Raw genomic sequence first — 13,123 nt, forward strand, 5'->3', positions numbered from 1 at the left:
CGAGTTTCGATCTTTTACCATTCCCACGTAACAGCACCTAAAATCTTTTTACAGTTAATAGTAAAAAGAAAGGGATTTCAGGCATATGTTAAAGCAGATGGGGAGACATACCTGTGTATTGGGAGAGAGAGAAAAGACCTTTACATTCATCTGAAATTTTATCAGAATATTCTTAAGACCACCAAGCCTGAATGTAGTCCTTCTAAGAAGACTAGAGTGGAATTGAATGAGAAAGCAACGGTATGTCTGAGGCAGGCCTGACTGCAACTGAGGGAAGAGTTAGATAACTGAAGAGATTAACTGTTTTGTTTTGTCTAAATATTCTAAGCTCTATGTCACAGAGGTGGGTGTCTTTGATACTCCCTATTCTTGATCTTTGATTCTCCCTACCCTCAAAGGTTTACAATTTAGGATGTGGAGAAACAGTAATACTGTAACTGTCATAAAAGAGGTATATAGAAAATGCTACTAGAACTCAAAGAAGAGAATACCTAATTGGGGGAAAGCCGAGAACAGGAAGGACTATCCCAAAGGAGAGTCCAGTGATGACATGTGAGCTGAAGGCTTACAGAAAAATGAAGGGATCATTAGGAAAATGAGAGGAGAGAAGTGAGGTGAGGAGAAAAGAGATAGGGAGTGGGAAAAAGCTAAGCAAGGAAAGAGCACTGCAGTTGAAGCAGAAGAAATAAAATGTACACAGGCACTGAAGTGTGAAAGAGCTAATCATTCATAGTAGCCAGGACACAGAATGCCCAAGTAGGCAGAAGCCAGATGAGGAAGAACATTACAAGCCACACTAAGGTGGTGTATGGATTTTGTCCTATAGACTAGTGTTTTTCAAGCTGCTTTCAGGCAATAGATTTAATGAAAATTTTTTTGCCTTTAAAAAAACTGAGATATAATTGACATATAAGGTTGTATTAGTTTCAGGTGTACAACATAATGATTTGATACTTGTATACAGTGCAAAATGGACACCACAATACATCTAGTTAACATCTATCACCACGCATAGTTAAAATATTTTTTCTTGTGATGAGAACTTTTAAGATCTATTCTCTTAGCAACTTTCAAATATATAATACAGCATTATTAACTATAGTCATCATGCTGTACATTTCATCCCCAGGACTTAATTTCACATAACATAATGTCCTCAAAGTCCATTCATATTGTTGCAAATGGAAGATTTCATTCATTTTTTTTTTACAGCTGAATTATATTCCATTGTGTATATACACCTCAGTTTCTTTATCCACTCATCCCTTGATAGACACTTAAGTTTTTTCCCATGTCTTGGCTATTGTAAATAACGCTGCAGTGGCCCTCCCTCCCTCCCTCCCTGCCTTCCCTCCCTCCCTTCCTTTATGGCTGTGTCGGATCTCTAGTTGCAGTGAGCGGCGGCGGCGCCGCTTCTCTTTGTTGCGGTGTGCGGGCTTCTCAGCGCAGTGGCTTCTCTTGTTGTGGAGCATGGGCTCTAGGCGCGCAGGCTTCAGTAGCTGTGGCACATGGGCTCATTAGTTGGGGCGCACAGGCATAGTTGCTCTGTAGCATGTGGGATCTTCCCGGACCAGGGCTCGAACCCGTGTCCCCTGCATTGGCAGGTGGATTCTTAACCACTGCGCCACCAAGTAAGCCCCATGCAGTGGCACTATTTACAACAGCCAAGACATGGAAGCAACCTAAACGTCCATGGACAGATGAATGGATAAGACAAATATCATATGATATCGCTTATATGTGGAATCTAAAATATGAGACAAATGAACTTTATTTATAAAACAGAAACAAACTCACAGACATAGAAAACAAGCTTACGGTTACTAAAGGGGAAACGGGTGTGTGTGTGTGTGTGTGTGTGTGTGTGTGTGTGTGTGTGTGTGTGTGTGAGAGAGAGAGACAAATTAGGAGTTTGTGATTAGCAGATACAAACTACTACATATAAAACATAAATAACAAGGTCCTACTGTATAGCACAGGGAACTTTATTCAATATGTTGTAATAAAGTATAATGGAAAAGAATATGAAAAAGAATATATATACATATACACACACATATATAAAATGGAATCACTTTGCAGTAACCAGAAACTAACACATTATAAATTAACTATACTTCAATTTTTTTTTTAAAATTAATTTATTTATTTTTTGTGTGGTACGCGGGCCTCTCACTGCGCAGGCTCTGGACGCGCAGGCTCAGCGGCCATGGCTCACGGGCCCAGCCGCTCTGCGGCATGTGGGATCTTCCCGGACCGGGGCACGAACCCATGTCCCCTGCATCGGCAGGCGGACTCTCAACCACTGCGCCACCAGGGAAGCCCTATACTTCAATTTTTTAAAAAAGAAAGAAAAATAATGCTGCAGTGAACATGGGGGCACACAAGCCTTTTTGAGTCAGCATTTTCTAATGAAATCCTATATAAAATTCCAATGTGTCTCGTTCACTGCAAAAATACCCAATGCCTGGTACATAGCTGGCACTCATAAAGTTGCAAATTAACTGAATTCAATTTAAAACAATACTATTCAGGTTCAATCTGTTGCCTTCTCCTTCACAAAGACCCAAAGGAAATTATCCCCCAATTCCAGAGGCATCTTGTAGAAACAGTATGAAAAATACTGCTATGTAACACATCAATTGTCACTGAAGGACAAGCAAATACCTACTAACATATTGTATATTTTAAACCCGTTTTGCATCTTCCTTAAAAAAACCCAAAAAACTAATAACATGCTAGAAATCAACTCCTATCAGCACACATTTTATTGACTGCAAGTACCAAAATTTAACAAGTTCCTTTCTCATGAATAGTTAGGTTGAGTCTAATCTTTTGCTACTGCACACAATGTTGCCAGGAGTAACTAAAGACAGAAGAGAAAACTGACAGTATCTGGCAACTTCTTTAATTTGGGGAAAAGAGATGACTATCAGATATCTGAGACACAAAGTAAAACAGGATGTTTTGTGAGACAAGATTATTTGTTTTTGGAAATGCTTAGTTTGAGGAACAAATGCCCAGTAAGTAGAAGGTTCTGTGGATTTTCAACTAAGGAAATTAGTATGAGCTAGCAACTGACATTTTGAAGTCCTGACCATAAAGATGGTGTTTGAAGCCACGCAAGAAAATGAATGAAATTGACTAGAGAGCACTACAAGTTTTCTGTGTTGTTGAAGAAAGTGTATTTTCTATCAAAGATCAATCCCTTCTACACTGTTGCCCTTGCTCACCTTCTCAAGGTCTTCGCACTAATATCAGTCTCTCCCTCTCCACCAGATCATTCCCAGCAGTATGTAAACATGTTCTGTATCTCCCATCTTATTAAAAACATTCTCCCTGAATTTACTTTTCCATTTCTCTGCTCCCCTGTATATTCAAACCTCTAAGGATTGTCACCAATTCTCTTATTTACTTTTCTCCCAAATCCAGTCTGGCTTCTTCCTTACAACTGCTTTCATCAAGGCCACTTACAATGTTGCCAAACCCAAAAGACACGTCTGTCCTCATCTGACCAGATCTCTCAGCAACATTCAACAACTGACTACTCCCTCCCTTGTGAAACATCTCTCCGAGTTTCCATGACATCACACACTCCTGGGTTTTCCTTGTCTCATCTGTTCATTTAACAAATGATCAGGCAATATCAACCATGTAATGGACACTTTTCTGGGTGCCTGGGACATACTAGTGTACAAAACAGACCCAATCTCTGCCTTTGAGGAACTTCTATGGAGGTGGGGGAGATGAAAAACAAATGCACAAAATGAGTACATTAGAAGGTAATTAGAGGGAGACTTCCCTGGTGGTCCAGTGGTTAAGACGCCACACTCCCAATGCAGGGGGCCCAGGTTCGACCCCTGGTCAGGGAACTAGATCCCACATGCATGCTGCAACTAAGAGCCTACATGCTACAACCAAAGATACCGTGTGCTGCAATGAAGATCTGGCATAGCCAAATACATAAATAAATAAATATTTTTTTAAAAAAGGTAATTAGAGAAAGAGTAGAATAAGAAGTGATCAGGGTGTGTGTATGCAGTGGGTCATAAAATGGAACAGGGAAGTCACCATAGGCCTTACTGAGATGGTGATATTTGATGAAAGACCTGAAAGAGTGTTAGCCCTACTGACCAACAGTTAGAAGGCCAGAGTAAATGGAGCCAAGTGAGAAAGGGGTAGCATAGCAGGAGATGAGGTTAGAAGTAATGAGGACCAGCTAGAGAGGCTTGAGGAGAACTTTGGCTTTTTTACTGTGAGGGAAAAGGGAGTGTCACTGCAGGGTTTTGAGCTGGTAAATTACATGATATGACTCATATTTGAAAAGTACCCTCTGGCTGTTGTGTTGAGACTAGATTTAAGGGGGTTTAGGATAGAAGTAGATGAGAGATTATGGTGGTTTGGACCATAATGTGGTGGAACTTGTCAGAATATTAAGTAACAGATTCTGGGAACTCTGAAGGTAGAGCCTGCACAGTTTGCTCACAGACTGGACGTGGGGTGGGGGTAAGAGTGAGGAGGTTAAGAGAGGGCGGGGCCGAGAGAGGAGTCATGGATGACTCCAAGGTTTTTGGATTAAGAAATGGAGTGGTGGAGTTGGCATCAACTCAGATGGGGAAGGCTGCAGCCAAAATAGGTTCATGGCAAAAGATGAGGAATTCAAGTTTTGGACATATCCTACTTCCCTGGGGGCTTCTTGCTTATTCCACCCAACTTTTAATGCCAGGATTCCTCAAGACTCAGTTCTCTACCCTCTTTTCCCCTCTTAGATGATCTCATCTTCTCCTATGGCTTTAAGCACCACATAGATACACAACCCGCAAATTTAAATCTCCAGTCTAGACTTTTCACCTGAATTCCAAACTGTTTACTGGACATATCTCCACTTGGGTATTTCAAAGGCATCTCAGACTCAACATGTTCCCTAACTTCTCTTCATTCCACCAACACTGCCCCAACCCACTGTCTCCAGCCTGAACTATTGCAAAAGTCTCCTTAATTGGGCCTCTCATTTCTACTCTGCCCCCAGAGATCTTTTAAAGACAACCATCATATCATACCCCTGTTTAAAATAATTCACTGGCTTCCCACTGCTGCTTAGAATAAAATTCAATCACGCTCTTGTGGCCTAAAAGGTCTGCTGCATGAACTGGCCCTTAGCGCCTTTCTTCAAACTTCATTTCATACCACTCTTCCCTTTCTGAGCTGTGATCCAGCTTTCTTTCAGTTCATCAAGTATGCCAACCTTACTTCAGTGGTACATGCTGCCTGCCTGCTTGGACTCCTCCCTTGCTCTTTGCATCCCTCATTTCTACTCATTGTCTAATCTGTTTAAATGTCTCCACCTTAAGAAGGCCATCCCTGAGCATTCTATTTACAGCAGACCATTCTGCACACCCACACATTCAATTCAGTTGGTTTCCCCCTCTCCTTCACTAGAATGCAAACTTCAGAAAAAAACACAGGAGTTTTTGTCTTTGTTGTTCACAGCAGTAACCTCTGGCACTTATTAAAACTTGTAATTACTGTTTAGTACTTATCTCCTGGACTCTCAAGTTCCATAAAAGGAGGATCAATGCCTATCTTAGTTCATCATTACTTCCCCAGTGTCCTTCACACTGCATGGCACAAAGCAATTTGTTGGTATTTGCTGAATTAATATATCACAGTATGAGAAAAGGAGACTGAGAAATAAAACTAAGAAAGAATGGCACTGCAGAAGCCACGAGGGAAAATTTAAAGGGGGGTAAGGCCAAATCTGCTGCCACTATGCTCTGACCTGAATCTTCCTTACTACAGCCTGGGTACCGTTGATCACACTGTCCTCCCAAGTGAGCCACCCACAGCTGCCCCAGTCAATGGCTCTGCTATCCCAGTGACGCAGCACCCACCTGGAAGAAAAGCTTTTAAAAAAGACTTAGGTTGGAGAGTAAGAAAAAAGGAATCAAAATAAAGAAAAATTAGTAAAGGTACCTCTTTCTTTGGAAAGTTACTTGATGTGCCCAAGCACTTTGAGAAGGATCACTATTTCTTCAGTGGTAATCAACACATCTTAAGTAGTCAAAATGGTGACTCACAGAGTAACTTCCCAAAAAAGGAGTGTGAGGTGGGCACAGCAATAGGTGTAGTAGAACATCTAGTTGTTACAACAGATAGTGTCAATTAGGAAGATATCTGTTCCAAAGGATCAGTGATCAAGCTGAAGAAAGGTCAAGTGTAGGCTTTTGTTAAAATACCATTGAGAAGAGAAGACAGCTGCCTCAAACCAGAGCTGAAGAGAGAGAATGGATACTGATGTGTCTGACTAAACACTGAAATTGAAGTTTTAGCTAGGGAGGAGATGCCGGGAGAACCGGTTAAGGTGATTTTATCTACATAGTTACCAACAGTCCAAGACACAGATGACTTCTACTTCAATAACTGTATCAACATGATTTCCTAGCCATTAAGAGGTCTGACACCCATCTGGAGACTGACTGACAGATCAGCATGTTTTCCAAGTCACAGTGTAAGGACTATATAATATGTGTTCAGAGGTCATGTTGCTATCCTGAGACAGTAGATAAGAGTCTGAGATTTTGAATGTTTGAAGCCACTTCTTGACATGAAAGGAATTATTTAGAGGGGGTCAGCAAGTAGCTATTTCAAATTTTAAAATCTTCTACTTTTGGAAGTTTGGGGAAACCTTAGCTTTAAATGGCTTCCCAAACTCTGAGGGCTAATTCCTGATAAAATCCCCATTCTTACAGTGTCAAGAATAGTTCAAAGCACTTCTGTTAAGTACTCATTTCTTGAAGAAAAAATAGTTTTGCAAGGTATATTCTGTTCATGCTCTCACTGGCCAGGTAAAACATGAATAGGCATATCCTTAGAGTCAATGCCAATCTTCATATCCTAAGAATCTCCTTATAAAGGAATCAGAAGCCTACAGTTAGCAGTCATGGCTGCTCAGGATACACTGTGGTTTATTTTATAATTATGGAATAGCACTCATCTTCAAACATGAAAATCCTGATGAAATCATACACCGAGTTTGAATCCGCTATAAAGCACTGACAATGAAACAAAACAGGCTTATTTGAAAAGCAGATTTACTGATCAATAAACTGTGTTACTTAATGGCCGGCATTGTCCCCTGTTCACTTCTGTTTACTGGACAGGGCCAGTAACTGGTATATAGGTGGACTTGTTAACATTTGTTTGGTGCATAGCTAATACTTTGTTGGAACAGTAAGCAAATGACCTCCACAGAAAATATGAAGTTAATGATTTGTGATGACTAAGAAAAGTAGTCTATTCAATTTCTCTTTTGTCAAGTTTCATTATAGTCTAGATGCCATCAGTTTTAGCAGTCTCAGGAACTGTCTTGCCAACCATGACTATTGTTAACAGTATCATATTTTGCTGCTCTACTGGAAACATGCTTTCATCTGAATGGCTTCCAGAAAGCTGTGAAGCACTGGAAGTCACCAGAGAAACCAACTTAGACCCTTAGAAAGTTTCATTGAGAGCCAGCACTTCCCCCTTTTTACAGTCCAAAGGTGGAATGGGCCATTGATGATCAGCTGGTCCAATATGAAATGACAGTGATGTCTTGCCAACCTAAAGGGAGGCTGGTATCATGTAGGGCTTTGTAAGAAGGAAACATTCAGAAACAGAAAATGTCAACAAATGCCATGAAACAGAGAAGGCTCCTGTGGCCTAGGAGATGGCAATGTATAATCAAGCAGCCTTCAGCTTGACTTACACAGCCAAAACTCTTGTCAGCTTTTTTTAAGGGATATCATTTTATACTTCTCATTTACTATTAACTTTAGTTTACTAAGATCCAGGAAAAGTACTTCCCATGTATATTTCTTGAGAATGAGGAACACAAGGGACAAGGTTTTGCCTAGCTCAACTTGGGACAAATAATCTGGTCAGAGTGGAAGAAACTTGGAAAAGGATGCCATGGCCTCTGGGGTGATGAAATTCTAACAACCTGAATGCGGAAATACTGAAACAAGTACTCCAGACTGGTTGTTACTGAAGTCAACTGCCTACCTCTAAATCCATCAAGAGCTGAGGAAAAAGGTATAACTCAAGTTTTGATAATATACTGGGAGATCTGGTAAGTCAAAAAAAAATTCTGAATTCTTAAATAGACTGGTTTTTATTTGACACTGGGGTTTTCTACTGATGCAGAATTTAATTATTCCCCACAGCAAAAACCAATCCTGGAAACAAAAGTCTATAATTCTAGTCCTAGGTAAGAAATGTGGGTACATTTTGTGCATCTCCCATAATTATGATGGTGACCTACAGCCAAAAGAAGGAAATACGTTTGAAACATTATTGGAGGTCTTCAATAGCACCATTTTGGGAAAGGATATCAATGGCAATCACAAAAGCTATTATATCTTTGGTAGCTGAGTTGTTAAAATCTTAAGTTGGAGGAATTGTTCCACTTTCTTATACCAGTCAGATTCTGACTTACTGGTCCAATTGCCTACCCTATACAGAAATCCTTTCTACAGCATCTCTGAAAGATGCCAATCCAACCACTGTTTGGAGACTTCCAGCCAATCCCACAGTTGACGGATTGTTAAAGGCAGTCTGACTCCTTGTAACCTTTCACCTACTAGCCCCTAGTTTTGACTGCCAAGGCCCGAGGAGTCATATCCTCTCACTTTTCTACTTGACTATCTTACACATATGTGAAGATAGCAACACTGTTTAACCTTAGTCTTCTTTCATCTCTAGAATAAGTAACTCTAGTTTTCATATCAGTTGCTTGCATAATAAGTTCCAGATGCTCTAGTTCCATTTCCCTCTTCCAGGGAAAACAAACAAACAAACAAACAAAAAACCCCCTCTTATATGCAATTCACATAACTGAATATAATAAACTTAAGTCTGACTAGTTCAATGTATATAGCTGAGTAGCATACTACAAATACAGAACAGTAACAACACAGTACAAATACAAAACAAATGTTACCTTGTTTAAGTAGAACTCTAACAATGCAAGTTCTTTTTAAACTTGTCATTCTCTAGCTACATACATATGTATCATCTGCTTTCCACCATCTCTATATCTGAATTCCTTGAACCTAATAAATTATTTTACATATTTTCCTACTGAATGATACCTCTCTGCACACTCCAAAGAATATTTAAGATTCTCAAGCCAGGTAATTCTATTCCTCACAGCTCAGTCCCCCGAGTTCTAAGATTCTTGAGAACACTGTGTATTTCCTTCTTTGGCTATGATGGACAACAAGATGACTTTCTCCCAAAGATTCTGTCCCTCTCCATTTTTCAGAAATAAGTTCAGAGAAGCAATCTCCTTTACTGAGATCTGCTGTTTTCTGGGGGATTATACTGTCAAGAATTTCAGATGCGATTGCTTTTAGCAAAATTAGAGCTGTAGCCTTCCTACCACCAACCTGCCTCTACAAGTTTTGTAATGTGTCACAAAAAACTCATTCATATCCTCTGTGTGTGTGTGGGGGGGGTGTAGGTAGGGGGCTGGTGGCAGAGGGATTGAAGAGGGAACAATTTTTCTCGTAAGAAGTGACTTCTTAAAGGATGCTTATCTAAGAAATGTAATCTAGACCAATAATAGGAGAAAAGTTCCTGTTTATGTTGATTACTTTTTTCATTTGATAGAAGAACTTAACTCCTTTAGGACTGGCAATTGATTATTCCTTTAATTGAACTAAATATTTAGATGAAAAGACAGACCAAATTTTTTCTAATCTGTTCTGTCGTGATTCATTTTATTTTTCGTTCCTGTTCCTTGGAAATCCAAACAAAAATATGAAATCATGTCTACCCTACCCCCCAATAAAACCTCCAAGCTTTAATCAGCTTAAAAAAAATTTTCCCTCCCACAGCTTACCCTATAATGTACAAACACAAGAAACTGCTTGGTCAGGCAGTTACACAGTCCCACCTACACTGCGCTTCCAATAACCTGCTTACATGCATATTAACATAACGAAAAACTCACCACCTACAAAGAGTTTATAAAATATATTCTCCACATACTAAGAAAAATGCAGCTGGATGCACTTATTTAAAAATTAAGAAAACAGATTCTCTCTCATTAATCTAATAATAATTTAGATTGAATTTACCAAGCTAATTTTTAAGAAGTTTCCAATACACCTGAATTTAAAGGCAGGACTTTAAAGCTCGGATTTAATGTAGACTATTAGTAATTTTCATTTTATTACTTTCTTTTATACCTTGACTTCTTAAGCTTATAACCTGTACCTGATAATTTGGGTAAATTGTGAGAGGTAAGTTGGTTCCTAAAATAAGTTTTCCATTTCAGTCTAAACAAACAACATGAAATCTATGTAAAAAGTACTTTGCAATGTTGGGACAGAACTCAGGGTGAGATGGTTGGGAGGAATAAGGTCAATAAGAAGCTAATCCATAATCTTTAAGCCTCTAAATATTAGTATTTTCAGATATGAACTCATTAATACAACAAATTCTTGAAAGGTATCAACTAAGATCTTCTTTGGTTATTTTTATCCCACAGATCAAGTGAACAGAATATAAGTAACACTACCCCTTGGATTACATATCGTTGGTTATGACGGTTTGCCAAATCAGTTATTTAAATGCTTACTACACGGACATGCAGGCCAATCCAAATTAGCTGAGAACAGGCAGCACTGATCACCAAAATTTTAGGCAAAATGGCTAAACAGAAGATTAGACTTTGGTATTCTTCACCCTTCCCTTTCTGCTGCCCACAGGCTGTTTATAGTTCTCCCACCGACGGTCCCCCAAACCTTCTCCCTTAAAAGGCTCCTCAATGGGAACCCAACAAATTTGTAATTGATGGAGAAAGCATACCTCCCAGTACTATTTACATTTTCAAACAGGTACAGGTTAAAACAAACAAATCTCCCATTGGTAGAAAGTGTAAAAGCAATGTCTGTGAACAAGGAAATCTTCCTTATGCTCCTCTGCTCATCATTCCTACTCCAAAAAAGCCAGAGTGCTTTAAAACATACCCTTCTGCTTTTTCAAAAAACTATTTTAAACAATCATGTAACGCACGAAGTGAAAAACCAGCATTATCGGAAGTATGAGACTCTATTCCCACTTTAGATTGAGCATGGCTCACTTGAGGATAGAAATAATCACGATCCTTCCTCAAAGTAAAAAATATAAATGCTTTATAGAAATAAGATGTAAGTCTTTTTAAAAAAGTAATTCAAACTATCTAAATCTCAGAATGAGGCGAGGTTAGTCCCAATTTAAATTCTAGATCCAAGCTAGAGTACCTGCACCATCTTTCCTCGCATTCTACTACTTTCCACCCCAATTTGTACGTGTCTGGCAGAGATTACCCGCCCGCACACAACCTAAGTCAGATATCAATTCTCCCAAACTTGACTCTTTCCAGTTCTAGTCTCCAGAAACTTGCTAATGACTGCTACCCAGGTAAACCTATTAACGCTAATGTGTCAATGATCAATTAAGCTGCTTCTCCTAAATCACATCGCTGCATTTTACAAAAGCATTAAGAACGTAACCCAAAGGCTTTTTAAGAGTTATAGTGGAATGTGCAAGAACGATAGATTTGGAGATAACTGGCCTTTAAATCACAAGGTCTACTACGTCCCTACTCTTTCTAGTATGTAGAGGCCTTTTAGGGTAGTAAGACCGGAAGTTGGTACAGGTACTGTCGACACAAAACAAAGCAAAAAAGCCCAAACAAACGAACAAAAAAACCCACAGCTTCCAGTGAGTGCGGCACACTCTCCCCCTAGTCCCCTAGGGGACTCCTCAGTCCCCACTCGACGACATCGAGACGACCAGGACCGGAGCCCCAGGGGGGAAGGGCGGGGGCAGAGGAGCACTGTGTCTGGTTTCGGGCCTGCGAGCCGGGGTGCGCAGGTGGGGTGCGGGGGCGAGGCGAGGTGGCGCTGGCCCCGGTTACCTGCGGCGAAGTGGAGCGGGGTGGACTTCCTCCCCGCGGTGTCGCGGCTGTTCACCTTCTCTGGCGTCACCAGCCTCTTCACTCGCTCCACGTCCCCGTTGCGGCACGCCTCGAACAGCTCTCGGGCGGCCGGTTCCACGGCCTCAGCCGCCGCGCCCGCGCAGGCCGCGCCCCCGCCAGCGCAGCGGCGGCCCGACATGATCCTGGCAGCCGCCGCCGCCAGCAGCAGCGCCAGCAATGGCAGCAGGAGCCCCGGCCCCGCGAGCAGGAGGGCGAGGCCCCCCGGAGGAGACGCGCTCAGGGCCCGGGCCGCTCGGATCCCTGCTGTCACCGGGCTCGGCGCAGTCCCATGGCCGCGCCGCCGCGCGCCCCTCGCTCGGCCTCGCGACCCCGGCTACCCCGCGGCGGCGGCGGCGGCGGAGGTACCGCGAACCCGCCGTTCGACCCCTGAAGGGACGCGGAGGCGGAAGCTGGCAAGGCCGCTCCTGCCAGCTTCTCTGAGCCCTGGGAGCGCACGTGACGTCGCGCTGCGCGTGCGCAGTGGTCTAGACGGCCGGGCAGGTTTTGGCGAGCGGGGCGGCGCGGAGGGGTTTGTGGGAAATGTGAGGCGAGAGCCTCCGGCTTTGGGAGGCGAGGGGGCTTCGTCACACCGCCATCTTTGTGGTGGGTTTTGCTGAAGTCGAGCGACTCTGCTTATCGTCTTTCTTAAAGAATGGATTTCCTAAAAAAAAAAAAAAAAAAAAAAAAAAAAAAAAAAAAAAAAAAAGAATGGATTTCCTGATCTGAATTTCATTATTACACTGAAAAGAACTCTTGAAAGTTTTTCTCCGATCTTGCATATTATTTTGGACTTCTTTTGTGGAAAACTTCCATTTTTTCAGCTTCCACCATCCCTTTCTCCTGGGGGTTTCTTTTCTGTTTCGCTTGTTTGTTTGTAACCCCCTCCCATCCCCACTGTCTCTTCCCTTTCCACGCAACTGCTACTTTGCTGTTTCTTGTGGGCCACTTCTTGGAAATGAATGAGTTGCTTGATGGGAAATTTGGATGACCTACCCCAAGATCATTTGAAGAAAATTAGGAAAGCAATGAAAGTTTGTTCCAATTCTAAATTAATAATTGAGAATCATGGCTTAGATTAATTACCGTTTCCACAGTTATTAGTTTAGGGCTAAATGA

At 41.5% G+C, this 13,123-nt stretch overlaps 1 protein-coding gene across 3 annotated transcripts in view; it reads right to left on the reverse strand.

The window, feature by feature from the left end:
* The window catches only part of TNKS2 (tankyrase 2), a 63,914-nt gene extending 51,509 nt beyond the window's left edge, over positions 1-12,405 (reverse strand). For 2 of the 3 annotated variants that reach the window (XM_059055435.2, XM_059055432.2), the window contains exon 1: positions 11,948-12,298. In XM_059055435.2, coding sequence (XP_058911418.1) covers positions 11,948-12,146 — 199 coding nt within the window. In that variant the 5' untranslated portion in view covers positions 12,147-12,298. Of the gene's footprint in view, positions 1-11,947 lie in introns of all 3 variants that reach the window. The other variant, XM_059055433.2, reaches the window with a different exon arrangement.
* Positions 12,406-13,123: the final 718 nt, after the last annotated feature.

Source organism: Kogia breviceps, chromosome 2 (genome assembly GCF_026419965.1).
Source record: "Kogia breviceps isolate mKogBre1 chromosome 2, mKogBre1 haplotype 1, whole genome shotgun sequence".
NCBI classification, from domain to species: Eukaryota; Metazoa; Chordata; class Mammalia; order Artiodactyla; family Physeteridae; genus Kogia; species Kogia breviceps.